Here is a 27,900-nt window from a genome sequence, read left to right as displayed (position 1 = left end):
AGGACCTATAGAATCTCTTCTGACTTACAAACATCTCAAGATTATAATCTAACTGCAGGCGGCAGTGGTGGAATATAACTAATCTAATATACTGAAGTTCAATATTGAGGCACATAAGTACTTTCGCTGTTACAGGGCAGATTAAGATTTTAAACACAAAGCTTAAAACAAGTTTATAAAATATGATGTTGAAGATTAAAATACTGATAGCCATTCTGCATTATTACTTTTACATTAGTTATTATGATGCTGGTTTAGCTCAGTTAATAGAGCAGGCGCCCCGTGTACAGAGGCCACAGTCCTCATCGCACAGATCGCAGGATCAACTCCTGATCTGCTGATCATTTGGTGCATGTCATCCCCACTCTCTTCTTCCTGTCTATCATTAGCTATCCAATCTAATAAAGGCAAAAGTCAAAAAACATCATCTTTTGAAAAATGTATATTTTGGTGTTAATACTTTTTGTTCTTTGATTTTAATCAACGGAAACGTTTTTTTTTAGATGTTTGTTGTTGATGTTTGTTACTCTGACAGAATTAAAGGATCTGAATACTTGCCATAGTCAAAAGTCAAATTTCTTTATATTGCCTTCAATTAAGAGCATATTTTTAAATATGTATTTCTAAACCTTCTTTAATAAAATGTCTTTGTGATGTTTTTTCCTTTAGACCTTTTGCTGTTTACTGTTAATCTGCTTTCTTCTTTGTTGAGTCCTATGTAGAGCTGTTCATAGCTGTTTTAAACTAATGAGTATATGTGTTAGCAACAGTGTTAATTTCATTAACAAAAGTTTCCATGATGCAGACGAGCTAAAAATAGATAATAAAAACGACACGTATGTATTGTTTTTATTTACGAGTGTTTACAGTAAAAAAACTGCAACGCTTCGTTCTGTGTCTTTACATGCAAAACGTTACGTTACAGAAGTTTCCATTTAGAACCTCAGCTGAGGATCGGTACTGCCCGTGGAGAACATCGGCAGGAAACAATTAATGAAAGGACGGCGCTTTGCAGCAGACTGAACCTGAATTAGGCTGATTGAATTAGATTTAAGAGAGAAAATGTTTTGACTAAAAGTAATGACTAAAATGTTTTGAGTTTCCGTCAACTAAAACTATGAAGGGTAAAAAACTATTGACTAAAACTAATGAACATTTTCAACTTAAATCTAAAATCGCAAAGATCTTTATCGTTATATATGATGTCTGTTTGAATTCGTGTTGATCTGAGTGTCAAAGTGAAAGGTGAGAATAAAAAGGTGACTGTATTGACCTTACTTTGTCCGTACTGGCCGTACTGGTAGGACGCCACGTGGTCGACGGTGTAGCCCGGTGAGCTGTAGGAGGGGGGGCAGTAGGACTGGGAGCTGGGCAGGGAGGGCAGAGCCGACATGGAGGGAACGCTGGTGAGACCCTCCAGGCCCTTGATGTGATCCATGCGCTGGCTGCAGCTGGCGGCCATGCCGGCGGGGGGCTCGAGGCCGCCCGTCAGAGGGGAGATGGCGTAGTCGCTTTGGGGCTGATGTGGCACGCCGCCCGGGTTCAGCAGACCCATCACCTGATGGAGGAAAAAAGAAGAGAGGATGTAAAGGTAAATAAGATTTCAGGTGCATGTTGTATTCTCACAGTTCAATATGAGTTGCTTGAATGTAAGTAGGACGTAAGCTGCAGTAGCTAATGTAGTTAAGCATTTGTTTGAGTGTAGACATCAATGTAATTATGGAACACAGGCGGAATTTTACCACTGCAATTTGCCAGAACCCTAGGCCCTAAAAAGGGGAGATATTTTTTAACAAATAATGCCTTTCACATAACTACTTATCTCGATGGTGTGGTGTAAGGGCCTCATAAAACTCAGTCCAATTTGTCTTAAACACCCTCTCCAGTGAACATCAAGTGTTTAACCTTGTGAACATCTCCATGTGGTGTTTCTCATGTGCTACAAGACATATCAGGGACAACATCAGCAGTCATCTCCATGGCTGGGCCTGTCTGCTTTTAAACTGCAGTGTACCAAGGACAGGCTGAACAACACGTTTTCAGATTGGCAGGTTTGAGACGTTACAAACCTAAGGAGCCAATCCCGTTAATGGACGGGGTGATGCTTTACATATCATTATGTGTAACCTATGGCGACCACTTTGGCGATGCGCGAGCCAGCTGTAACCGTCATCGTAATTTTTGCAAACTCACTACTGACTACTAACATTAACGTTACTACTACTAATGACTACATTTCAAGCTAGCTAAGCTTCAACAAGTTGCCACTAAACGATGGCAGACGTGTTTTGTTTTCGCACAGAGGGGGCGGTTGTTAATGTAGGTAATTAAACATATTTTGCAAAAAACATATCAGACACAATTTATTATTTCAAGCAGAGCATTTTATATGTCTTAAAACATGACTGGAGCTGGTCTTTAAGTCAGTCTTTCTTTGGTCTTAGTGTTCCAATAAAATCCAACCTGTTATATATTGTGCAAAGTTTTTCATCTTGGCTCATGCAAATAATGACATTCAATGACACTAACATTAACAACAACCGTTGGAGCCAATCCCGTTAATGGACGGGGTGACGTCACCACATGAAGATGTCTGCAAGGTTAAATCGCAGGTAGAATCTGGGGAGGGCTGCCGTAAAAGTGTCCTGAGTGAAAGTGGGTGTTAGCGCTACAAAAGTTTGCTCTGGTGAGCTTTCCAATTCACAGCCTGCTAGCTTGTAGTGCTAACCCAGCAGATAAATCCAAACACTGCACACACTGTGAGTAGCTGTGTATCTGCTGTAAGTTTTAGTCATATAACGACTGATCCTGTGATAAAAGTGATAAAAATATCTTTAGATGTGAGAGGTTCGTCTTTGTGTCGTTTAAAAGTCCTTTTTTAGCTTTTTTTCATGTATGGTAGTTCAAGACAAGAGGGTGATCATCATATCTGGAGGACATGTTTTCTAATGTGCTTTGAGTTTCTGACGAGGCTTTATAAAGCACAGGAGTGTGTGTAATACGTAGACAAAGACACACACTCAGACACACATAGGAAATCCCCCTGTCGCGGACATCAAAAGGCTTCCAGCGAGCCAGTCCCAGACAGAGATAGCACCAGAGAGGAAGAATTAAGCAATTTGTCTCAGATCCACGGCTCCACTTATTCTAAAATTCCTTTTTGACACTGCTCCAAAAACCCATGGCACACGATAAGTTATCTCCGAGAAAGATATGCCGACAAAGATAACACAAGAAGGAAGGTCTGTGTGAGCTCGGCTCTGTTCGACCACAGAATAGATTTGCAGTTTGAGAAACCCGTTAGCTCTTGACCTGGTCTTTATTAGCGACCAGATAATCAAATTTGGGGGGAATATTCCTTGGCCTGCGAAGGACGGAAAAGAGCCGCGGGGCAAAGCGTTTCAACTGGTTTCAAAACAGACCGATACCATCGACCCCCCCTCCTGCAACGCTGGCTGGATTTACCTGTCCATCATCAAAGTCAAGTTAACCGTTAATAAGAAATTGAGGCAGGCTTTATCACTTAAGAAAGTAACTCCGACTGAACCTGCTACCTCTAAAATGTATCACATCCCGCCTCCTTCTCAGCAGAGCAAAGGCCTCAAGGCTCCTCAGTTGTCCTAATAAGAAGCAGGTACGCTGCTCTTTGGGTCCTCTCGGCCCTCTAAGTGACATATTATTCTACATCCACACACACACATGGTCCTGCTTAAATCATTTCCCAAGTAGGGGAGGTGAACGGAGGAGTCCATGTTGATTTGGAGAGGGGAGTTGTGTTTCCTCTCGTGCCCGGTAACATTTTCCTAAAAAATTAACCTGCGTTTGGAGGTTTGAGCAGAAAGCGAGTCAGGATACGCTTTGCTGTAAACAAACCACAGAGAGCGGGGATACATGCTCTTTTAACTGCCCGATTCTAGTTTGGTGACTTTCCTGCTTGTGCTTTCCTCTTTTTCTTTTTAACCGAACCCCTGCCCATCATCCCTCCGTCCCTGCCTCATAAGATGCCTTCCGGCTGGCTCGTCCAGGGCGTTTCATATCGGAGCGCTGCCGTCGCCAGAGGCCTAAATCGGAGCGTCCAAGAGTTAGCCGGGAAGAATGTCGGGATTTCGGGGGAAACATCTGAGACAGGACATTCCTATCCTGCTGTATGAAATGTATACAAATAAATTAGAACCTCTGCTTTCAAATGAAGGAATGTCGAAGCAAACATTTGGAGAATGCAATCACGAAGAAACTTCCCTTGAGGCTACAGTATAGAGGGGGGTGTGTAGCGGTGTGTGTGCACGTACGCATGACTGTGAGTCTAGCTACGTCTTTGGACAATGTTTGTAAAGTAAATTCACTCTGTTCATGTTTCATGCATGCAGCAGTGTATCTCTGCATGTTTGAAAGCATGTAGGAAGCTAATTCAGAGTTTAAAAGTAAAAGGACGCACTCGGAGGAAGTCTTTCAGATGGAGGAATCTCTTAAGAAAACATACAACAAATAGCAAAGAATACAAGTTTTTTATGGATACAAATTTCTCGTGTTCCTGTTTCGCTGCTGTGTTTAATATAACGTATAAAAAATGCAGTAATCAATCCTCCAATCTAAACAGAAGGTTGAAAAGTTGACTTAGCCATGCCGCTCAACCATGTCGTGTAATATTTGCGCTAAAGATGTTTCAAAATCCTTAACTGATCCTCAAAATGTCATGGAGTTGATCAATTATCTACACTTTATGTGTGCGCATGTGTGCCTCTGTAATTATGCGGAGCTGCTCGTATTTTCGTGCAAGCGTGTTCCTGACTTCACACTGCTGCGGCTCGCTGTCTCAGGAGTCAGACTGCGCCAGGCTGAAATCTCATTTTCTGCCTGTTAGAGTCTCTCTCTCTCTCTCTCGCCCTCTCTCTCCTCTGTCTGCTCTGTTGTACGCTGTGCGTAGGTGCAGAGACCTTGGGATGTCATGCCTGGGTAATTGGCTGTAATTGTCTTTTCACTTCTCATTTGTCACACGCTCAATTGTCCTCTGTCCTTCTGGAGTCATCTCACTTTTGTCCTCCAGCGGTGCAGAGGAGTGTGTGTGACTCCAGAGCGTATGGTTTACAAATCGTATAGCTGTAAGCGTATTTATGTGCTCATACTTGTGTGAAATATCACTTGAGTAAATCCCGTGTGTCTCAAATCTCTGAAATCATGTTCAAATTTAATTCCGCCCCGGCTCTGGTGTGGCACATTTGGGGTGTGATCCCTGCATGTAAAGCTATCTGAGTGTCTAAACGCGTGCACGCTGTCAAACACACAAGTATTACTCCTGTCAAATTAATACACTGCAATAAAAACAACTTAAATCTTCTGACTAGTCGTGTTTTTCTTAAAACAAATTAATCCAACGTGTCTAAAAATGATGATTAAAAGTATTATTATGCGATCAAATCACATTGTCTCAACATTGGAAGCTGTAATTGATATGTGTGAAGTAATCTCATTCCTCTAACTGATTTGTTTTACTTTCTTGGGGGAGAAAAATCTTAAACTATAAAACACTTGTTTTAGCGGCAGTTTAATGGCTGACTTCAAGCAGCTCAGAAAACACATATTTTCTGCCGTATTCACACCTGTGGAGAGAGGCCGTTTCCGATGGCCGGGTTCATGGGATTGGCGTGTCCTCCGGGGCTCACAAAGCTGTCCGAGTAGCCTGAGAAGGAGTGGCGTCCGGAGGCGAGGCAGTAGGCAGAGCCTGCTTCTCCCTGCCCTCCTCCACCTGAAGTTTGGTGGCCCGAGGAAGGCGGGAGAGGCTGGGGCCGATGCACCGTGCTGGGGGGCTCCGACACTACCAAATGCACCAAAGAGAAAAGTTGTCAAGTAAGTGCAATTAAAGTGACATTATAAGAAACATTACACAGTTTGAAACGGGTCCGAACTGTATAAGGATTAAATATCCATCTTTTTCTAATGCAGCTCTCCAGGTTATTCTAATATAATAAATCCAAATTAGCAGACCCCCAATGGTTATGCACTCAATATATTAGCAATAATACAGAGACAGATTAGATGTATATTTTCAGAGTGTATTTGACATCAGAGTACAAACACCTCCATGGTTATAATATGAATTACGTGTAGGTCACATTCATGCTCGGTATGCAGGTATATTGTCAAATAGGTGCATTAAGATCGTGGTGTCTCTTTGTCAAACTCTATTTTTTCACAAACATCTAAAAGTAATATTATATTATTTAAATAGGACACACAAAAACACATTAAAAAAGTTAAATAATTTACTTTTCACAGCGTCTGTAAGTCCAGTGAATTCACTGTGTCAATGGTAATGACGACAAAATGCCGACAACCTCAATGACTGCATCAGCTCGGACCGGCTCGGACAGGCTTTATATGAGGTTATTTGTGACTTTGTGTGCAATGCAAAACGTATTTTATTTCAGACTAAATTAGTGGCGGATGTCTGGATTTGGAGCAGTTATAAGGCACAGGCTGTGACATGCAGGCATAGAGGCAGCTCTGCACACAATTATACGTTCTTGTCTAACTTTGGACGACATCAGGCTCGCTCTGGCCCGTGCTCTTTCTCACACACACACACCAGCTCCAAACATTAGGGAAAACACTCTGCTTGTGTGCTCCATTTATTTGTTTAATAAAGTTTTTGGAATAAGAGTCTGGAAACCCTGATATTTTTTTATACTTCTCTTCCTTTTCTTATCCAGACCTGGATATTACCGTAAAATTCAGTGTATAAAACACACTTTTAATACTTTTGTTTTGATCTAATAAGTGGGCTGCGTCCTAGATACCAACGCAACCAAGTGCAGAAAGAGGTAGATTTTAAACAGTTGCTAACGCTTCGTCACGGACATGCACTGTCATGATCGCCAGTGCAGCCGCCTCCCTCACAACAATCACTGTAACTGTAGACTGCCAGCTACCGCTAGCTAGTAGCTAGCAGGATTGCAAACTGGACATGGCTAAAACAGATGGTAGGCTGTAAATTGTGTGTGTTTTAAATTAAAATAATTTGAAATAGTGTTAAAATAATTGTATACACGTTTTTATTAATAAATAGCTGTAGAAAACCTTTTTCCCTCTGCGATACCGCCAAAAACAGACTGCGTCTTATATTCCGGTGCGACTTATAGTCCAGATTTTAGGGTAAATCCATTTCTAAACTTTACCGTACGTCGAAGGAACCCTGTGTAACTGCAGTTTTTCCCTTTTTTAACCCCCCAAAAATGATTAAATGTCACTCTGTGGTGAATTACAAACACAAATAGGTTTAAGAATCAAACCAAATAAAAAATGTATCAATCTTTTCTTTTTCTGCTTTCAAGTTTAGCATTTAAATCAAGAAACAAATCCAATGTTTAAATAATAAAATACTTCAATTTGAAATGTTTTTTCCTAGAGTCTATACTGTCTCTTACCTTGTGCTATAGATGAGGGGGGGTAGGCGCTGTCGGAGAGCTGGTAGGGGGGGATGCTGGACATGGCTGAAGGTGGGAAGCCGCCTGGGATCAGGTGATTGAATGCCATCAGTTGATTGGCTCCCGCTTGCTTCCTCCATCTCGCCCGCCTGTTGCTGAACCAAACCTGGAACAACAACGATGACGATGTTGATCAGTGTGTTTTTGAGCTGTGTGACTTGAAATTCTGCAGTCTTACATAATACACCTGTTGTATTAGCAGTAAGACCCTGTTTTTAACTGAGTGGTTTACGCACACATTTGTAAAGACTGAACAATACATTCTCTCACAGGTCAAAGCGTGAAGCTGAAGAGGAAGGTGAGAGACAATGGGAGGAAAAAATTGTCTGTGTGTGTGTGTGTGTGACATGCCGTGCCCATATGGACGGGGCTCATGCTGGGCCTGCTTACACTTCCCATATGGAGCCTGTGGAGGAGAATTTACTGGACTCGGGATCAGAAACAGGGAAAGTCCAGATTGGGCCCCTGGGAGTGAGGATGAGAAGTGTGTGTGTGCGTGTGTGTGTGTGTGTGTGTGTGTGTGTGTGTGTGTGTGTGTGTGTGTGTGTGTGTGTGTGTGTGTGTGTGTGTGTGAGTGTGTTTGTGTTTGTGTGGAGCTAACAGAGATCAGCAGCTTGTATTAAACGGTCAGAGGGTGAGAGATAGATTGGTAGTAAGGACAGGTCAGCAGGTGCATAATGGTGAGTCTTATCAGACAGAAGGGAAAGTGTCAGAACATATTCCAGTTTGTACTTCTGTTGAAGGATTTCATGGTTCTCTGGGGTAAAATTTACAACCCCCGAGCTTATGAAACCCTTTCAAAAATCCATCATATGAATTCCTGTGTTTAACAAGCTGAACTCTGTTTTCATCTCCCTTCAGTTCCTGAAATCCTGACATTTTGTAGACATCGACGATGGATTTAGAGCATACGGATGTGGCCTCTGGTACCTGAACCCTGGCCTCGGTGAGTTTGGCCCTCTGCGCCAGCTCCTCCCGGGTGTAGATGTCGGGGTAGTGCGTCCTCTCGAAGGCCCGCTCCAGCTCCTCCAGCTGCTCTGCCGTGAAGGTGGTCCGACTGCGACGCTGCTTCCTCTTCAGCGGCAGATCGGGTTCTGACTCCACGTCCGAACCCTCGTCTGAGTGACTCGCTGTTCAGACACAGGAAAGTAAGACAATCAGGTGTTGATTCTGTCTGCTACAGAAAACACGTACACACATTCAGCCCCTGAAACCCTGTTGAAGAGACGATGTTATAGACAAACACCTAATGTCCTGATGTAGTTTCTGTATTGTTGTGACTTATCAGTAAAACCATGAAATGTTAACTGATTTGCTTCCTGCTTTCTCACAGTTTTCACATGCCCACTTCCAGACACAGACCTCCATTCAGCAGAAATATTCTGAGCCTGAGGAATAATCCCACTGGACTGGACTCCCTGGGGCACCACAGGGGGACTGGTGGACTAAAAGCTGCACAAAAGGCTAATTTGGATCCAGGGGCCTTTCTTTGAACACCCATCTGTGTGTGTGTGTGAGTATGTGTGTGAGTATGTGTGTGTGTGTGTGTGTGTGTGTGTGGAGACAGTAGCCAGGAGTGGTTGCCCGGAGGAGGGACAAAATCAGGTGACTGCTGGTCTGAAGTCAAGCTAAACACGAGTAAATATGAATCAGTTTTCTTTGTTGATGTCTCTGTTTTCCTGTTCCTGTTTCGTCTGTTTTAAGTCTTAAGACTTCATTTGTCTAAAATCTAAAGGTCCCATTGTTTGTTCCTCATCCCTGGGACAGATAATCACAATTCTGTTTCTTTCAACTGCGAAACATTGCAAAAATTAGACAAGATTCATGCTCTCGTCTTTTCCTGGCTTGATTTTGGCGATTCTCTATTTACCTGCCTCAGTCAATCTTCTCTCTCACATTACACTTCTTTTAGCCTCACTGCACTGGCTGCCAATGAAACTCAGAATTGATTTTAAGATACTTTTAATTACTTCTAAAGCATTCCAACCACAATCTCTTGGTGCCTTCACACACAAAACTTCAAACTAAGGGTGACTGTTCCTTTGCTGTATTAGCTCCCAGACTCTGGAACCTTCACCCCACTGCCACTCAATCAGCTGAAACTCTTAAAAAACACCTTTTTAAAGTGGCGTTTTAGACAATCTTACACCTTTGATCTCTGTAGTTTGAGTGTGAAGCTTCGGGATGTATTGGATCATTTTTTGGACTGCATCTCACCCTGTTTGATATTTTATTATCATTATTCTTATTCTTACAATAAATGGAGCACAGCGAGTTTTGCTACAAATTTACATTGATAAACAAAAAATGTCATCTCATAATTCATCTAACCAGAAATCCCTACATATAAAGTCTTAACTTAAGTGCCAAGCAAATAACGTTTTGATGAGCGACCTCACCTCGGATTGATTCTGTGTTTGTTTGTTGCACGTCACAGCATAAATCCTGCTAGTGTTTCTGAATGAAACCCTTACACCACTAAGGCCATTCTGATCACCAACATAAGAACAAAAGCTCTTTTGATGTTTTAACACCCAAATTTGAACATTTAAATCCCCACTTTTTTGAGTAAGCTGAAACATATGTATAGTAGGCAAATATATTTTAATGCTTAACTTGCTTTTCTTTTACTTATGTTATTTTATTCATCTGAAAAATGCTGCAGCTTCAGTCTTCCCTCTGTGACCCAATCGCAGGACCTTATTTTGCTATCAGTCCCCAAAGTGCGTCTTGAAAAGGGGAAGAGTGGTTTCAGGTTTGTTGCTCCTGCGGCTGGGAATCTGCTGCAGGAGGATTTGGGTCTAGGGGAGCTGATCTCTTGTCAGCGTTGGAGGAAGATGCATCAGGTTGTAGATGCTTTGATCAATGACTTTCTGCTATGTGACGCAGGATGTGTTGACTTGTGTGTTGAAACACGCAGGCTTTTCCTCGTTAAATCAAATTAAATCAAATAAACCTGTGTTCTCCTCTTGAAGGTGTTTTGTGCTCCATATTTTTGGACTGTTGATGGTAAAAGACTTTTGTTTTACTTTACTACTCACTTTTACTTCTCGCTAATAATGTACACACGGAGAAAAACCCTTGAGGGTGGGATACATTTACCAGCCTTTAAAATCTGATTTAATTTAGGGCTTAAACTATCGACTCTTTTCAAACACTCATTTAAAGGCCGAGTCGAAGGTGACGTCTTCAAAGTGTTCGTTCTGTTTAACCAACAGTCCAACCCCAAAGATTTTTTAATTCTTAACTGAGAAAAACTGCAAATCCTCAAATTTAAAATGCTGCAACTATAGAATATATTTTCTTTTCTGCTTGATAAATGACAACAACCTGTTTGTTCGTTAATTAATTTCCATATTTATCTGATATGTACTTGTTTAATTCATCTCTCAGCATCCTACATTTTTAACTTGTGTATTTATATTTGTGACGTTACGAGTCCTGACAGCTTTTGTGTTTTCTACTCTTCATCTGTGTTTCAGATCAGCATTAACACTATTGTGACGACGCTCAATAAACCAGCAGCTTGGTTTTTTAACTTCAAACACTCCATTGGCTCCCTTCTAAGGTTCACCACGGTCAAGGCGCCCACTTTTTGTGTAACACTTAATTAATTCCCCCTCAGCGTAGGGGAAGTTTTGTGTGCAACACTGTATTAGTTCCCCCTCAGAAGCAACAATAAAATACAAGAGAATCCAAATAGCTCAGGGCCCCTCATGTGAAACTGATCCTCTCTGCCCCTTCGGCGATTTTCTCCTCGCAACACCAATAGCAGTGGGAGTCAACTTAACATGCATTAGCAGCAAATTGGTAAAGAAACATTCAAGCATGAGGGAGGCAATAAGTAAAATATTTTCAAAGGGGGAGCGAGAGAAATGGAGACATTGCCTTAAGCCTCTGCTGAATATATTGCAATTCTGCACTCGTAGATGTCTCGCTCTTTATAAGAGCGCGTGTGAGTTCGCCGTTTTTAAACGACGTGGAGTAATTAAAGAGCGTGCACGTCCTCGAATGGATGCAGAGAAAAGAAGACAAATCAAAATGGCCACTGAGTTATAAACTTTACGACTGTCCCGCCTGTTTCCATGTCACTTCAACCAAACAACAAACATTTTCTATGAGTACTCGGTTACAGGAGCTGTCTTTAGCGTTTGTGGAAGGAATTCGGGGCTTTGGAGTTTTGGACAGGATGGCTGAAAAACAAGAGATGAGGCCTTTTGTAGCCTCCCCCTCCGGTTCCTGCATGGAGGAGGGCTGCGAGGAATGCTTTTTCACTCCCCCCACACACACACACACACACACACACACTCCAGACTTTAGCAGCATGCACGTTCCTCAGCATTTCACAGGGATTTGGGCCCTGGGAAAGCCGAGGAGGACGGGAAAATCCTTAATCACTTTGGAATTACCTATCGGTTATGACTGCTACCGGGGTCCAGAGAAGTTTTCAAAAGAAGCGACAGAGTGGCACCTCTGGAGCTTCAGGAGTCTGCTGGTGATATCAGATCCTTTACAGAGGGCTCACGTGGGCACGGTTGGCCTTTCATTGGATTTTAACTTAACGAGATGTTAAATTACAACAAGATAAAATGACGGGACTTAATGAGAACAATATCTGGGTGACAGGTAGAGCACCAGGCGTTTGGAAAAAACGTCCGATTTGCACATTTTTTGCTTCAAACAAAGCAAACACGAAATTCGTCCCAACAAACACGCTTCTCGCTCTCCTTAAACAAGCACCACCTTCTCCTCCCTCGTTCTCCCCCTCTCTTTGTCTCCCTTCTCCCCATCTCCCTCTCTCTTTTCCACCCATATTTCTCTCGGTGACTCCCGGGCTCTTTGTTGCTCCACAGAGCCGAGGTCTTTGCCGCCGATTTCCACGCTCCATCTGTGGAATCCGTCATGGCTCCCTCGGCCCTTCACAGCAGAGGGCTGTCACCTGCCCCACGGGGGAGCTGGAGGGGGGGACATAAAGAGGCTCCGCAGAGGGCTTGGAGTAGGGGGGGTGGTTGGAGTGGATGGGGGCACAGCCGGGGGCATTCTAGCCCTTCCCCACCCCCTTCCTCCAGAGGGAACTGTAAGAGCACCTGAGGGGATGAGGGGCAGTAGAGAGGGGCAACAGGGGCTGTCGTAACTGATGTAAATGTACCCGTGGGGATAATCTGTCTGGGCTTCTGTTGTTGTTATTGTTGTTGGTAGATGCATACATGCACAGTTTGTGTGGACCCTCGACAAGGCATGAACACGTGTAAAGGTCAAGAGAAGGATCATTAACCCCATCCTCATTCTTTCCTTACTCTAAAATCTTCTATATTCATAAAAACCACACGTGAAATCGTTGAGGAGCCTCTTTGCAAGTTTTCCTAAGAGAGAAGATTTGCACACTCATGACGCTTCTATTTGAAATCAAGAACAACGAGAAGAAGGAATGAACCAATGTCTGAAAATAAACCTTAAAATTCATGGAATTTATTAACCAGAAAATCAGCTACATGCCTGTGTGCATGACATGGCAACAAATGGTCCTTTGTGCACCACGGTCTCTAGTCCCGAAATGTTTTTTAAGATGATGGTTAAAGTGGTAATCTCGAAGATCTCAGTTTTGTTCTCTTTCGCGGCACCTAGGGTGATAAACGGTAATTACCGGAGCACACTTCCCAGATATCCACACAGTGTCGCTCCGGTTGAAACTCTTGATTTTCCTTTTCAGACTGTTTGCTTCATCTGAGCGTCGAGTTTGTTTCTTTTTCTTTGGATTTTCACTTATTTTTGAAGTTGTATCTGTAGTCATCCATCTTTTCTTTGTTTGTTCAGCCATAGTAGATTACTGTTTACTCGCAACACTTGCAGAGAGCGAAAAAGCAGCCGCTTAGCTCCGCCTACCCTCTCTGACAGACCAACCACTGCTGGAAAACGCGTCACTAACTGGGCGCCGCTTGTGATTTTTCCCCTGAAAGTCGTACCAGACACAAATGCAAAGGCTTTCATCAGCGGGCCACAGGCTCAATCACCATTGTGTTACCTCATTCAGCGATCGATAGAGACTTAACAGACATTTATTTCAATGGAAATCTTGGAGATTTAAGCATCAACTTCATGCCAAGAATTCTAAAATATAATGTCATCCTAAAAGTGGCAGGTGATGAGGACTCATGGTGTTTCAGTAGCAAACTTGTGCCAACATGGAGGGCAGCCACCCAATCACCCCGTCAAGCTTCTCACAGTTTGGCTCAGGAGCTCGTAAACACAAAGAGTGCAGCACTCAGAGCACATGACCTCGCACACACAGCGCTGGGCTTCCCCTGATCCTATATGCGCTTAGAGGCTACGTTAATCGAGCTTGTCAGCCCTGAGGCGTCCCCACTTCATCGTCCATTAACAGTGCTCCCCTTTGTCACATGGTGTGTTGGAGACAAACGCACACACAATACATTTTCGAAATGATCTTTGCAACGATCAGAACCGGAGTTCCTGATACAAAGAAGAAGACAGGGAAGAGTGGATGTGGAGGAAAGAGGGTGAAACCTTTCCTCTGCTCGCGGATCTTTTCCAACCTTGTAAAAAAAAAACTGTGGTTTCAGAGTGCCCCCTTTGCCGTCATCGCCTCGCTATCCCTAAGATCTGATCACATCGATTTGGCACCGTCAAATAGCCTCAGCCAATCAAATTATCCACTCTAACCCTCATATCGCTCCCTGCCTGTATACATATGCTATATCTTAAAATGCTGTATTTATAGCCCCAGTAAACACTTGGTTTTCTCTCTGTATACTTTGCTCCACCTCAGCTTAAAGGAGCTCCTGAAGCCGGCTCTTGTCAGTTGATCGAAGTATGATGAAAATATGAGCCTGGAAAGGGTAAAATTATCTGAGTGGGAGACGGCCTCGGCGAGATCGCCCGGGAGCCGGGGAGCATTAAGCCGCAAAATAAGAGAGGAGCAGTTGGAGGGGGAGGAGGAAAGGGGTTAGAGGAGAAAAGAAAACTGTTTAATTTAACCAAACTGAAACCCCTGAGAGGCGCACAGTGCACGGGACCCCGAGCCAAAACAACCCTCTCCGGAGCCAAGAAAGCCCAAAATGAATCCCACCGTGCAACGCCATCCCGGGGCAGAGAGAAAGACGAGGAGGAGAAGAAGGAGGAGAGAGGAGGATTTAGCTTAAAAACAGACTGTTGGAAAGACTTGCTGGTTTCTTTTATGGGAGGGGGGGGTCGAGTGGGGACACAAAGGCTTAAATATGTCCGCTGAGACATGAGACAGTACGCGTCCAGCATGTATGCATGTGTGTGCGTGCGACGGAGATAGAGAGGGAGTGAAAGGGGATGTGTCAAACTTGGATTTCGGGGACTTGGGGGAATTGGCCGACCATATGTGCGCTATTTACACCCCTCTTCGGACATCCCAGTAACTCTTGAGGGGGCTTTGGTTAATAGTGAAGGTTAAATTGAGCCTCTGACACATCGCCCCCCACCCCCTTTTCTTTTTCTCCACCTACCCCTCTCGAAAAAACACAAAACAAAAGGCAGAGGAGACAAACGCAGCATTTATTTGGGCGGGCCGACCGTGCTGCTCCTATTCAGCTGCCGGGGGACTAAGTGACTGGCCGACTGCATTAAACAGTATATAGAAGTCAAGACAGGCAGATGCTGGGCCGGATAATGGCTCTACTGACAGCTTATGGACCCATCTGTGACTCTTTCTGCCGGGTTAAGAGAGAAAGATGTCGTGTGTTTGTGTGTGTTAGAGGAAGGTGAACTCACTTGACTTGCTAAGGAGGAGTTTGAACCTTCACAGCTGCCTGTAAATGTGTCAGAGCTGCGTGTATTTTTTTAGCATGGGGTTGTGATTAAGCAAAAAGGAAAATGACAGCCATGCTATGCTAGAAAAATGGTTTGTGTCGTCAAGAAGGATTTATGGGAGTTGTAGAGGTTGTCGGGGGGTTATGAGGAAATGGTTACCTGTCATTTGTAGCTAAATGTGTTTCTAACCCTGTTTCCTGTGCAGCGCCGGGGGAGAGTGACCCTCAGCGGCCCTGTGACCCCCTCGCACTTCTTCTCTGTCTTTTAACTCACAGCTCCAGTCAGTGGGGAACTTGTTGGAAGTCTAACAAGGTGCGCTGTTAGCAGGTTAACTGTCAGTCTCGCTTTTCTACGGGACGAGGAGAGTGTTTGACAGTGCTGTCTCTCTTAAAGGCACAGTCGGGGTCTCTCAATCAAATCAGTTACAGGAGTTTACAGACATCGTGAAGTAGCAAGGGATGATGGGAGTTTTATTTTATTGTTTACCAACCACCATAAAAAAACTGTCATGTTTCAGACAGAAGAAAAATGTAATGGTTTATATATAACTTTATGATAATTAACATGTATTCGTGTTATGTCATTTAATTCTAATGAAAGGACTGCAAGTAATCGTAAACAGTTCCACTTCCTGCATCACTTTCTGATGTCTGACATCTGATTCAAATGAGGAGTTCTTGGGGTCAAACATTGTTGGTACACGATTTGACCTAAAACATAACGCAGGTCTCGTCATTTTATGATATTCTATTTTTAAAAATGTTAAATATTATAATTATTCTGCTGGCAGTCTACCCTTATCGATTACAGCAGCTGTTTATCTCTCATATGAATTCATGTAAATCTCTTTAGAAAGTGTGAGGCTGTAATCAACAACAAAAAAAAGTCCTTAAAGTGGTCATCTCGTTCTCTTTGGCGGCACCTATGGCGATAATTGGTAATTGAGGGAGCACACTTCCCAGATATCCAGACAGTGCTGCATGTGTGACGTCCACGGTTGGCTCCGGTTGTAACTCTTGATTTTCCTGGCTGACGGTCGCTTTCCTTTTTAGACTGTTTGCTTCATCTGAGCGTCGAGTTTGTTTCTTTTTCTTTGGATTTTCACTTCTTGTTGAAGTTGTATCTGTAGTCATCCATCTTTTCTTTGTTTGTTCAGCCATAGTAGATTACTGTTTATTCGCAACACTTGCAGAGATGGGAAAAGCAGCAGCTTAGCTCCGCCTACCCTCTCTGGCAGACCAACCACTGCTGGCTGATGGAAAGCACGTCGCTGATTAGCCAAAGTCGCTACAGACACCCAGTCCATAATACTGCAAATGCAAAGGCTTTCATCAGTGGGCCATAGGCTCAATCACAACTGTGTTACCTCATTCGGCGACAGTTTGTGACTTAACATTTATTTACATGAAAATCTTCGAGATTATCACTTTCAACACATACAACTGTTATTGTACATAAAGTATGTTTCCCTTAATAAAGCTGTCATGCCTAAACAAATGAGGAATTTTAACTACTAGCAAAATTGCAACTATAAAAAGATCCAGTGAGACATTTACAACAGCAGTAATGTGTACTGCATTCATGATATGGGTGGATCTGAGCTTTCGGATGGTAAATATTACTGAGGAACTCCTGGTTTGGCAGTGAATCCCTCTTTGAACAAGGAAACACCTGTAATCATGTCGTACAAGGCGCTTCATTCATTCAAAAAAAACCCTGAAGAAAATTGATTATTTTTATCGCACACTGAATTTTGCAGCTTAATGCTGTAAAGCCCAGAAACCAATGTGATCAAGTGTGAAATCAAATCTACCAAGAGTCTGCGTCTGCTCGATGCCTTCAAAGTTTGGTTACACAAAAGATAAACACACATTTTAAGCGTCTTTTCCCGACGCCGCACAAAAGCTCCTGGGCTAATTACTTAACAAAGCTGTGAATGAAAGTCAGGCTTCATCAGTCAGCTGATTGACAGCTGCCTGTCCCCCCGTCAGCAGCACAGACGGTGCATTTACTGGCCTCTGGCTGGCCTCTGCAAACTCTGACACTCAACCTTAACCCCGATACGCACGCACATGCACACACATTAAAAACAACCCTCGCAAACACAGACAGATAGATGCATGAGAGGAAAAACACATGCACTCACATTCTTCCTTGCTTTCTCAGAAACACACACTCATGCACATTTAAAAAACAACCTTGCCCCCCCCTTACCCCCCCAGCTGTTGTGCCTATAGTGCATACTCGCAGCAGATAAAGAGAGGCCTTATTCTAAGGCGAGCCATTCTACTTGACCTTCGCTGGGCCTTTTCACTCTTTCACTCCCTTCAAACCGTCTTTGGGGCTCGCTCGCTCTCGCCTCAATGTGGCTAGTCCATCACGGGTGAAGGCTGGGTCTTGAAGGGGGAATACCCCAAATACCCCCTGCCCCCTCCCAACCTACACACACATACACACACACGCTCGAGCGCCCCCCTCCCCTCTCCGAAATCACCCTGACTTCAAAGTTGGTGTGCATGCATTAATTGCCCTTTGAATTGATATCAGAGGGTCACAATAAGAGTGTGAAAGGAAAAAGAGGCTTTAATGAAGCATAGAGCAGCCATTCATTTGCAGATAACTATGTTTTCATGCTTGAATAGTCATCATGCATGGGCTTATTAGAAAAAACTCACGAGAGAGGGAGGAGTGCGGGATCAGGAGAGAGCGACGGAGAGCCCCCGGGGTAAAGGAGGGTGATTTGGAGCTCGCCACTTTGGCCCTCGTGCCCCCCTTTGCCCTCGTGCCCACGGACTCACTGAGTGACACATTCGCTCTTTCAGTGGACACACAGAGGCCTCTTCAGCAGACACTTGGCTCAGACCACTAATGGCTCACAGCTATTATAAGATCATTGCAGAGCTTATTGGTTCTGTTTGTGTCACATGTGATGAGACGGAAACAAAAGAGCAACTTTTGAGGGGTTCATCAAACTATTTTTTACATTATAAATTAATAACTGTATTATTTTCTTGATTAAACGTTCTGTGAAGAGTTTTTAACTTGTTGTGAAACAGTCCAAATTTAATACTGAAGCCTCTATATGGCTGACAAAAGCAAAGCAGACCATGAAGAAGAAGATTTGTTATTTCTGTACATCATGGGCAAACACATACAATACAGATGAAGACATGTACAGCAAGCTAGGGATGCACGATATTGGATTTTCTGCCGATATCTGATGTGCCGATATTTTCCAACCCTTTTTGCAGATTGGTGATTTCAATACCGATATATTAGGCACATGTTTTTTCACCTAACTGCAGAGAACATGAAGTCTCCGCTGTAGTGCAATTGATATCATGCCTCTTATTGTAGTGACCCACTGGCAGATGCAGAAATAACATAATGCAGTGTTTTTTAAAACGTACACATTCACTGGGCAACAAAAAAACTACCTTAACTTAGGTTATGTACAAAATGCCATATTTGCAACATTCTCTTTCAAATAAAAGTGTGATATTCATACAACTTAGACAGGCTTGTATGATGCTCTCCCTGAGACAATCCTGACAACAGCCACAACTTGTCCATTTCGGAAGCTTTGAAAAACTGCCACACTGCGGACATCTTGCACCCTTCTTCACGCTTGATGGAAGAGGCGTGATGCGCGCACTCGCTCCGAGTTAATGTCGTAGCATTACGTCGAGCTTTTTAGGGAATCATCGAGCATTTAGGCTAAATTAAAGCGTTGTTTTATCGGCGCAAAATATCGGCAGAAAAGTGACATATCTGCCGATGCCGAAATGTCATTTTCAAGCCGTAATCTGCCGACACCGACAACGTGCCGATAATATCGTGCATCTCTACAGCAAGCAGTTCGAAGAGCCTTTGTTTACATTTCCCTGTCGAAGTTTGACACTAAGTAGTGATGTAGGATAATATTTTCATCTGGGGAATACGACACATGCACGAGAGATAGGACACACCGCTTTCTGGGCTGCCAAAATAGGGTCGTCATCTGTCTTGTTTTGTGCCACCACCTGTACAAAAGAGTTTGACACTCTTCTGCTCAACAAGTTACCCAAATAAGTTTCCTGCTTCTTTGCTGTAATCAATAAATGGAGTAATTGTTTCAGCTTTGCAACTTGTTTAAACCTATTATATATTTATTATGAGCATTTTAAAGTCATTCAAATGGACAACTATGTTAAAACAGGAAAAGTTACTTGTATGACTGCTTCCTACAGAAAACAAGGTCAATAATCATTAGTTAGAATGATTTACTACAAGAACATGAAAAAAGTCAGCTGCAGATATTTGTGCTTTGTTATAATGTTTTTTTTTCCCGTAAACACTTTGCTGTCTGATTACTTCTGTTTCACTGATCTCAATAACAACTGCAAACAGCTGAAGTCCAGAAGTTGATTTGAAAAGTCAGCCTCTTCTCCTCTTCCCTCAATCCCCACTATCCTCCTTCCTCCCCTCTCCTCTGCCCTGGCACTGATCCAGTGTGCGCCCACGTCTCACATCCACAGCACGCCGTCCTTCACCCCGAGTGGCAGAGAAACCCAAGTTCTCCATTCACTCGCATTATTTACACAAACAAAGTCCTGCTCGGTTTCTGTGACAAAGCAGGCTAAATCTTTATGGCTCTTTCATGTATTGTGGGCTCACGGTTCCCCCTTTGTCCTCCGGCCATTGGCCTGGGCCTCGGATACAATGAGCCCGGGGGAATGGAGGCAGATTGAAGGAATGCGCCTCAATAAACCTAATTATGACATGATGACTGCGCTCACCATGGTAGGGGTTTTTCAAAGATCCCGGGCTTATTCAATTAGCCCTTTCCAGGATCCCCTTTCACCAAATAAAGTTATCCCTTTGACTGTTTGCATTGCAGAGTGGAATGTGTGTGTGTGCATGTGTGTGTGTGCATGTGTGTGTGTGTATGCACACACTCACTGCTGGCCTAAATGGAAATGTATCGGCCCTCAACAAGGCTCCTCTGTATTATCTGGCTAATTTCGCCTAACAAAGTGGGGACTCTAAAAGATACACTGTGAAAATGTGAAGCAGGAGGAGGGAGGAGGCGGGACACCGTGACTGTTTTAATCATTAACTTTGTCTCCAGGGTTAATCACTGTGATGCTGGAGTTTGGTATGGCCCAGCAACAGGCCTGCAGGGCAACAGGCACTGCCAGATATATCAACATTTGATTAAAATCGGAGAGTGGCTGTGTATGAATTCCTTTCTATTGTAATGTTTTTACATTTTGCATGAGGGTTTAGGAGAAAATATGGAGTCATTTATATTTATATGCAAGATAATCATTAAGAGTTTGTTTAATTATGAATATTCAGTGCTTAATTTATGGAGCAACAGGCTGTGTACACATGGTGTGCCTTTTTTAAAACACCCATAAGCTTGGAGCATGTAACTGTAAATATTGATGCCGAAAGACGCCAAAAGGCTGCTTTAAAACAGAAAGTTTAAGAAAAAATACAGGCCTTAAAGTTTTGGTTTGCATTTTAAGGTTCATTTTTCAACATTAAACATTAACTCAAGACTTCTTTTATCGAAATATTACAACAAAGAGTTGCTTCAAAGCATACGGCGTCACAATAAAGATAAATGCGGTGGACAACTTGGGAAAAAATGCCACATTTTTAAACTACAACTACAAGCTTGTAATCAGAATTTACTGCAGATCGTTTCTAGGCATGAGTTTTAGAAAAATGTGTTTATAATTAACCCGCAAAATGTTAATAAAGAGCTAAATTAGAAACTTTATAGACTCGGACTGACTTTCCTTTGTGCGCTCCGGAGGATGGAGCTCAGATATGAAGCGCGCGCTGTGCGCCGCAGGCTGAGGGAAACACAGAGGAAGAGTAGGAAACAGAGAGAGAGGGGCGGTGTTGCTCACCAGATGAAAGTGAGATGAAATAAAAGAGTCGATTTAATCTGCTTGAAGAGATTTGGGGAGCAAGTGGCGGAGAAGAAGGAGGAGGAGGAGGAGGGGGGTGTTGAGGTTTCGGAGTTGTGCGCTGCGCAGGACGGGTGGCCGGGGCCCCCATTGTGAATCTGCGCTCCGGGCCAGACCGGGGCTCTCCGGGGAGAACATTGGTCCCCATTCACCGAAAACACCCTTTAATACACTCCCTCCGTCATTAAATGTGACATCGCACAATATCGACATCATTTAGAGGACATTATTAATGTTCGAGGGGGCAAGGCGGCGGCTCATCAAAGAATCAACGATAGATCATGAGTTACAGGCTCTCGGTTATTAACGTCATCCGTCAGGGCGGAGAGCGACACTCTGCTTTGTTTACCAGTTACAGTCTGAATATTATGACAGACAGAGATTAGGCTTCATAAAACGTAGATGAATCTGACAGCGTTACTTTTTCTGAAATTACAAACGCGAAAAGTTTTTAAAAGTTTACTGACGTCAGAAAAAAAAATCAGCAAAATGTGTGTTTACGTGAAAAAGCAGCAGAGCACTGGTGAAAGTGAGTTTCTTACTTTTCATTTAAAACTTTCTGTGCTGCTCTTAGTGTGAAATATGCGCGCGCATTATCATAAAACACGAGCATATCGTCCTGTAAACACTACAATTGTATTTGTTGTCTTGAAAAATGACACATACACTGTTCTGAAGTGTCCTCGTGCGCGTACACGTGTGTAACCGCGTGTACTGGGGGGCGAGCACGCATCCTTGGGCAATACGTGAGTGGATTTCAGAGGCCTCAATTGTCCGTCTGAATGGCAGTGGGCTTCTTTAGCCGACCCCAAAAGGAAACATTTTGTAGGTGAAAACGGCCATTTTCTCTCGGTGAACGGGCCCTCTGGAGCTCTCCCTGAATAATTCATCCTTCATTGCGGCCTCATAGTGTGTTTTGTCGGGGCTTTTCTGTGGAGGAGCTCTCCTCTCCCCTTCTTTTTTTTCCCTCCTCTCTCTCTGACTGAATTATAAACAGGGTGCCTTCTTCTTTAGCGGCGACCAAAGCTGTTTCCAAGCTGGCCTTTTGTCCGCGCACAGCCCAAGCGTGAGCCTCAAATAGACTCTCGCGCCTTTGTCTATCAAGTTCATCCCGCGAGCGTCCCGTTGTGCGCGCGAGGCGTGTCTTTGTGAGGAGTTGGAAACCGTTGAACAAATGTTTGATCAACTCATCTGGGGGACATTTTGTCTCCGAGTCCTTTATCTGTCCTCCCGTGTTTCACTGAAGAACGTGCTAACAGGGAGATGCTCACATGTTGACATTATTCTGCTTTTTAAAAGGAGAGGGGACGGAAACTGTTATTGAAACTCGTTTTGCGGGCCGTTTAGTCTCTGCTGCTGGAGGTGAAGGTGTGGGATTATTATAAGAGTTAAAACATGAAATATAACAAGACACTTTTAATTACATTACCGTCAGCTCAGATGTTAAATTGAGGGTGAGCCTACTATTACATGCTGTGTTTTTCCCCTCGCTGTCACACACTGGGCCTCTAAACTTAACTGAAAAGTATAATTAACTTTTCCAGAGTGAAAACTAAACATTTAAATTGATTTAAAAGATGGCAAACGCATTATCAGCAGAGTTTTGGTTTCTACAAACCAAACTTGTTTCCATTATGGAGATTTGAAAAGTGCCGAATTAAGAGTATTTCCACTCTAATGACGCAGGAGAAAAGTGGAGAAAGAGTGATGTATAGCTGCAGAGCAACGAGGCCAAAGCACTCAAAACTCAATTTAGGCTACTGTATGTAAGATCAGCAATGAGGGACATTTTACGCATACACTTTACATAGTTTTCACCCCAAAAATGCCACGGTCCTACACTGCAAAATGTGTAATGTAACTGTAAAAGTCTGCAGTGGGAATAAAGAATAAAGTCAAGATGAGAGACACTTGTTTCTCACACAAATCACGTTTAAAAACTTGGTTTGAGTGGATCAGTCCGACTAATCAAATGGAAAACAGCGTATCTGAGTTATTTGAACTCATTTTACAAGCAGCATTTTTTACAGTGTAGGTTTGAAACTCGAATAAAAATCGATTGGTAGCATAAAATAAATAAATAAAGAGCGTTACAAGCAGCAGCCAAGAGAAATGTGAACTATGTTTCCATAATTTATGAAGTAGTTATACTTTAAAGTGGTGGAGGAAATTAGGCTATAATGTCCACTGCTAATCCACAAGTTTAATTTTTAAAATATGTGCATCTTAGTATGCAGGCTTACTGTAACACGGCTATTCATTCACAATGCTTTTAAACCGAGGCTGAACACACACACACACACACACACACACACGCACACACAGCTTTCCCGCACAGAGCCATCACCTGCTGTTTGATTTACGGTATGGCCTCATGGGAAAAACATTAGCCGGAGAGATATGGTCGATAAAGAATTCCTAACAAAGGAGGACACACACTCTCCACCACCAGCCAACAACTTTACAGCATGCTAAACTTCACACAGAGGCTAGTTATACTGCGAAATAAAACCATGCTACTTCACAGCGTTCAGAAGAAAGCAACAGGTTGAAAGTGTGGAAATGTTTTACAGATATCTGGAGGAGTTTTTCCTGCAAACATGGGGTTGTTTTTATCTATAAATAACGGTAAGTTTTCACCCTAATATTTCTGAAAGTGCAACAGAGAGTTTTGAAAGCGAACATTACATTAAAACCCTCCCATATGGCCTCACAGAGATGATATCTGTTCCAGCAGGATTCCTCCGGGCTCTAATGTGCGTGCGGTCACTGATATGAAAAAGATAACACCAGCTAAACTTTAAGTGCCAACTATTTCTTTCCATTCCAAAAGCCACAATAAACTGAAAGCAGTTCACTCACATCTGTCTCCCAAGATGCCCTCGATGCTGTGCTTGGCCCTCCGGTCGCTCTCCTCCAGCTCTTTCTTCTCGATCTCATCTTCATCGTCCTCTTCATCCCCTTTCCCCCCGAACTTACTCCGCATGATGCGACTGATGGAGCTCACTGGAGAGGGGAAAGTGCGACGAGGAGAGTTAGGAAAATAAAAGAGACAAAAGGATTCTCAAAAAGTGGAAATATTGTCTACTTTAAATTAGGGGAAATATAGGTTATTAATCTGAAATAAATAAGCGGTATAAATAAATAAAATTGACAACATTTGCAAAGAATTTAAACTTTAAATCGTTTTATTCGTCAGATTTATTAAAGAAGGGAAACCTATTACTTTACTTATTTTTCTTATATAATAAAATATTTTTAAAATAGCTTATAACCTCTTGTTGTTGAAGTTAAAATGTACATAACATAAAGGATGAAGTCCATCTGGAAAAACTTAAATAAAATGAAGTAATATGAGACTAATACTAAATTGTAAATTCGTTCATTTCTGCCCTTTTTACCTGTAGGGACGTTGTTGCGGTCACATATCCCATCCTTCAGTAATTTATCCCGAATCTCCCAGCTAAACATACCCGGGTTTTCCCGCTTGTATTCTTCTATTCTCTTCTCTACGTCCGGCGTTGTCCCCTGCTTCAAAAGTCAGAAAAGTTGCAGTTTATTCACTCTGTTGTGGCTCTTCTGGCACAATGCATGCATTGAATTTACAGGCTGTAATTTCATATCAACACGTTTATTGTTTAAGATTGAAGCATTCAGTCTGGTCGGTACCTTGGGTTTGCTGCCCCCGATGGCCCCGGGTCTGATGGAGCCCGTCTCCTGGTACCGGCACAGGATCTTGGACACGCAGCCGTGGGAGACCCGGAGCTGCCGGGAGATGACGCACGGCCTGATGCCGTGGTGGGCCATCTCCACGATTTTATGTCTGATGTGGTTGGGCAAAGGTCTGCCATTTATGAAAACCCCTCCGAGCTGGTTCACTCGGCCTTGACCCAACGGGGTCGACACTGCATTTGATCAAAAAATATGAGAGGAACTTGTCAATAAAGTTGTCCTTTGAATGCTGTTCATGGCTACATAACAAAAGTTTTAATTCAGCCCAAATGCAACTGAATAGACCATCAACAAGACACAGTATTACAAGCTGAAGCAGCAGTTTTATTTAAGATAACTGCTCCAAAAACAGATAGCAATAAATATTATGCTTATTAGATTACACTAAAAAATATATAAATATATATACCAAATTGGGAGGAAAAAATCAAAACCAAAGGATACATATAAAACTGATACAGACGTTAATTCTTTAATACTTTTAGGACACATAACTGTAAAAATGTTGTGTTTTTTAGCCGAGGTTTGGCACAGGACAGCATAAAAAGTCTCTGCCTACATAAAAGCAACAGTAACTTATGACTAACTAGCTCCGAAACCTAATTATCCTCGTCAGCATCCATGGCTGAAACCTCCATGTAGGTTATGTGATGCTGTACCTTCCAGTGGGAAGCCACCGCGGGGGTAGTTCTGAGCCAGCGTGGGTCGCATCATCCTGGGTATTGACCCCGCCAACGCAGTCATACCTCCACCACCCCAGAGACTGCAGATACCTCCTCCTAACGGGGAGGCTGCTGCTCCAGCACCGAGTTTACAGCAGGAGGACGCCGTTGAAAATCGTCTTTTAGTCTGTGAGGAAGCGTCTTCGAAGTTAGCCTCGGTTAGCTTCGGTTAGGCTTAGCCTCAGCTGGGCTACAGCCAAGCACCAGTGTCCCGGGACAGCCGTTACCCTCCGAGGAGTCAAATGTGACGACAAAAAAAAGAAGAAAATTGGACTTGTGGGTGTTAAAAGTAGTGAATGTCTCTATATCCACGGTTTAATTCACCAGGAGTAAGGGTGTTAGGAATGTGGTAGCTAAAGCGACGTAGCTAGGTCAAAAATATTGTTGTTGTTGTTTGTTGACACCGGTTCAAAGTGAGAGCAGACCGTCAAAAGTAGCTGAGCTCTTCTCTCTGCCCGTCAGCGCTCCTGGCTGTGATTGGTTGAGCCTGTACACCCGGTACGCAGCGGAGTGCGATGATTGGCTGAGACTGAAAACTTTCGTCCAATCACAGACGATGTCACAGTTCCGCTAGGACAGGACAGGGGCGTCAATTTTCAACAGAGATACGGCAGAATCCGTGCTTTTGCTTTTTAACCACCAAAAAAATGAATAATTATTTGGTAAATGTGATAGATTATAAGCAGCTCTGGTAAACTATTTTTGTACTGATGTTAAGCTTGTATTTTATTTATTTTTTTTGCAAATTGCTGTCCATAAATGATCTTCCATGTTTACTGTAATATCAAAAATAATAAATAATAACATTAATACACAGACTATGACAAGTTTACTACCTAGACATTGGCATATACATTAAAAACCAACATTTTAATCCCACCTATTATGAAAGAAAATGGGTAGCATACATTTCTGTAACTTTTGCTTGTAGGCTATTCCCTTTTGAAATATATGAATAATCTGGATAAAATATTATTGAACACTAACACAGCTTCAGCTCCAAGCTAAAGCCTCAAAATAATATAAGAACAACGTCAAAAAGAAGAGTCTTAATGTCCCGAGAAAAACGGAATATTAAGCGTAAACTGTAATTATTGCTGGGCTTCTTGGTTGCATTACATTTATCATTCTTTTGCTGCAATTATTTTTACTTTACTTACAACTGAATCCATCTACTGCTGATTTGACTGACAGGAAAACTTCAAGCTGGTTTTCTTGATCCCATTGAAAGATGTCTGACAAGCTCTTTATATTAGTTTATTCCACATATGGGTCATTGTGCTTGTTATGCACACAAAAAATAAATAATTACTATCTGCTATGTTTTGTACCGAATCATGGCTCATCTAAAGCTTCAATACGAATTGAAGTCTAAACCTGGATTTTCTATATTCAACAATATTGTAATGAGGCCAAGCCGAAAATTGTGACCTTTGCCTTTGCAGATTTTTACGCATAATTGATAAGAAATTACTACGAGTCCTCTATTTCCAAATGTGCCACCAATCTGTGCGTAAAATCATCTGCAAACTGTTTAACGCCTGCTATCGCACACGACCCCTAATTTGTTTCCACCCCATGGCCTCATATATTACACAAATGGTACTAAAGTGTGTGCACCTCAAGGAATTTATTGTGGTTTTCAGACTGAGCACCAGCCAGCCGAGAACAGTCTGAAGGGGGACGTGCGCCACAGCAGGATACGACGCCAGGGCGGCCGTAAAGCCAGTCTAGCTCTAGTAGAAAAGTGGATGTATTTCTTATCCCCAAAAAGACTAATAATCGCAATTGTCGCCGCCAGAAATGGAAAAGAACACAGGTGCGAGAAGTTGTATCGTTTAAGTTCAGCTATGGGCCCTCTGACTCTCTTTTAAGGTGGTGAGAGTCTTGGGTCACAGCATCCTTTAGTCCCTAATCAATCACTGGAGAAAAGGTTCCGCTCCTGAGCTTTGAAATCAGACAAAAGCTCGTTTTACTTCACTGTCCATCATTTGGAGAAAGACAACTCCGTCCTAACCATTTTCGCACCAGAGTTTATATTTTGCAAACAGAAGAAAAAAGATCAGAAAAAGTTTTCGGCTTAATTACATTTTAAGTGAATTCTTGTTTTTGGACACGTGGAAGAAAAGCTGCTTTGCTGACCATTCCTCACCTCGATCAGGCTGGTTTTACCTGATGTAGCCATGCAATCAAGGTACAGTTTCA

General features: G+C 42.8%; 1 protein-coding gene across 4 annotated transcripts in view; it reads right to left on the bottom strand.

The window, feature by feature from the left end:
- pax3b (paired box 3b) overlaps positions 1-25,717 on the bottom strand; it is a 29,956-nt gene extending 4,239 nt beyond the window's left edge. The window contains exons 1-9 of one of the 4 annotated variants that reach the window (XM_069676505.1): positions 25,633-25,717; positions 24,911-25,146; positions 24,643-24,772; positions 24,104-24,247; positions 8,412-8,611; positions 7,422-7,587; positions 6,584-6,586; positions 5,598-5,812; positions 1,274-1,558 (exon numbers count right to left, since the gene is read on the bottom strand). In XM_069676505.1, the coding sequence (XP_069532606.1) occupies positions 1,274-1,558; positions 5,598-5,812; positions 6,584-6,586; positions 7,422-7,587; positions 8,412-8,611; positions 24,104-24,247; positions 24,643-24,772; positions 24,911-25,146; positions 25,633-25,717 (1,464 nt within the window). Of the gene's footprint in view, positions 1-1,273; positions 1,570-5,596; positions 5,813-6,583; positions 6,587-7,421; positions 7,588-8,411; positions 8,612-24,103; positions 24,248-24,642; positions 24,773-24,910; positions 25,147-25,632 lie in introns of all 4 variants that reach the window. The other 3 variants (XM_069676502.1, XM_069676503.1, XM_069676504.1) reach the window with 3 other exon arrangements.
- Positions 25,718-27,900: the final 2,183 nt, after the last annotated feature.

The sequence above is a fragment of the Semicossyphus pulcher genome, unplaced genomic scaffold (genome assembly GCF_022749685.1).
Source record: "Semicossyphus pulcher isolate SPU_LCO1_2020_fin unplaced genomic scaffold, fSemPul1.0.p SCAF_26, whole genome shotgun sequence".
Taxonomy (NCBI): domain Eukaryota; kingdom Metazoa; phylum Chordata; class Actinopteri; order Labriformes; family Labridae; genus Semicossyphus; species Semicossyphus pulcher.
This window is presented reverse-complemented; position numbering and strand designations above follow the sequence as displayed.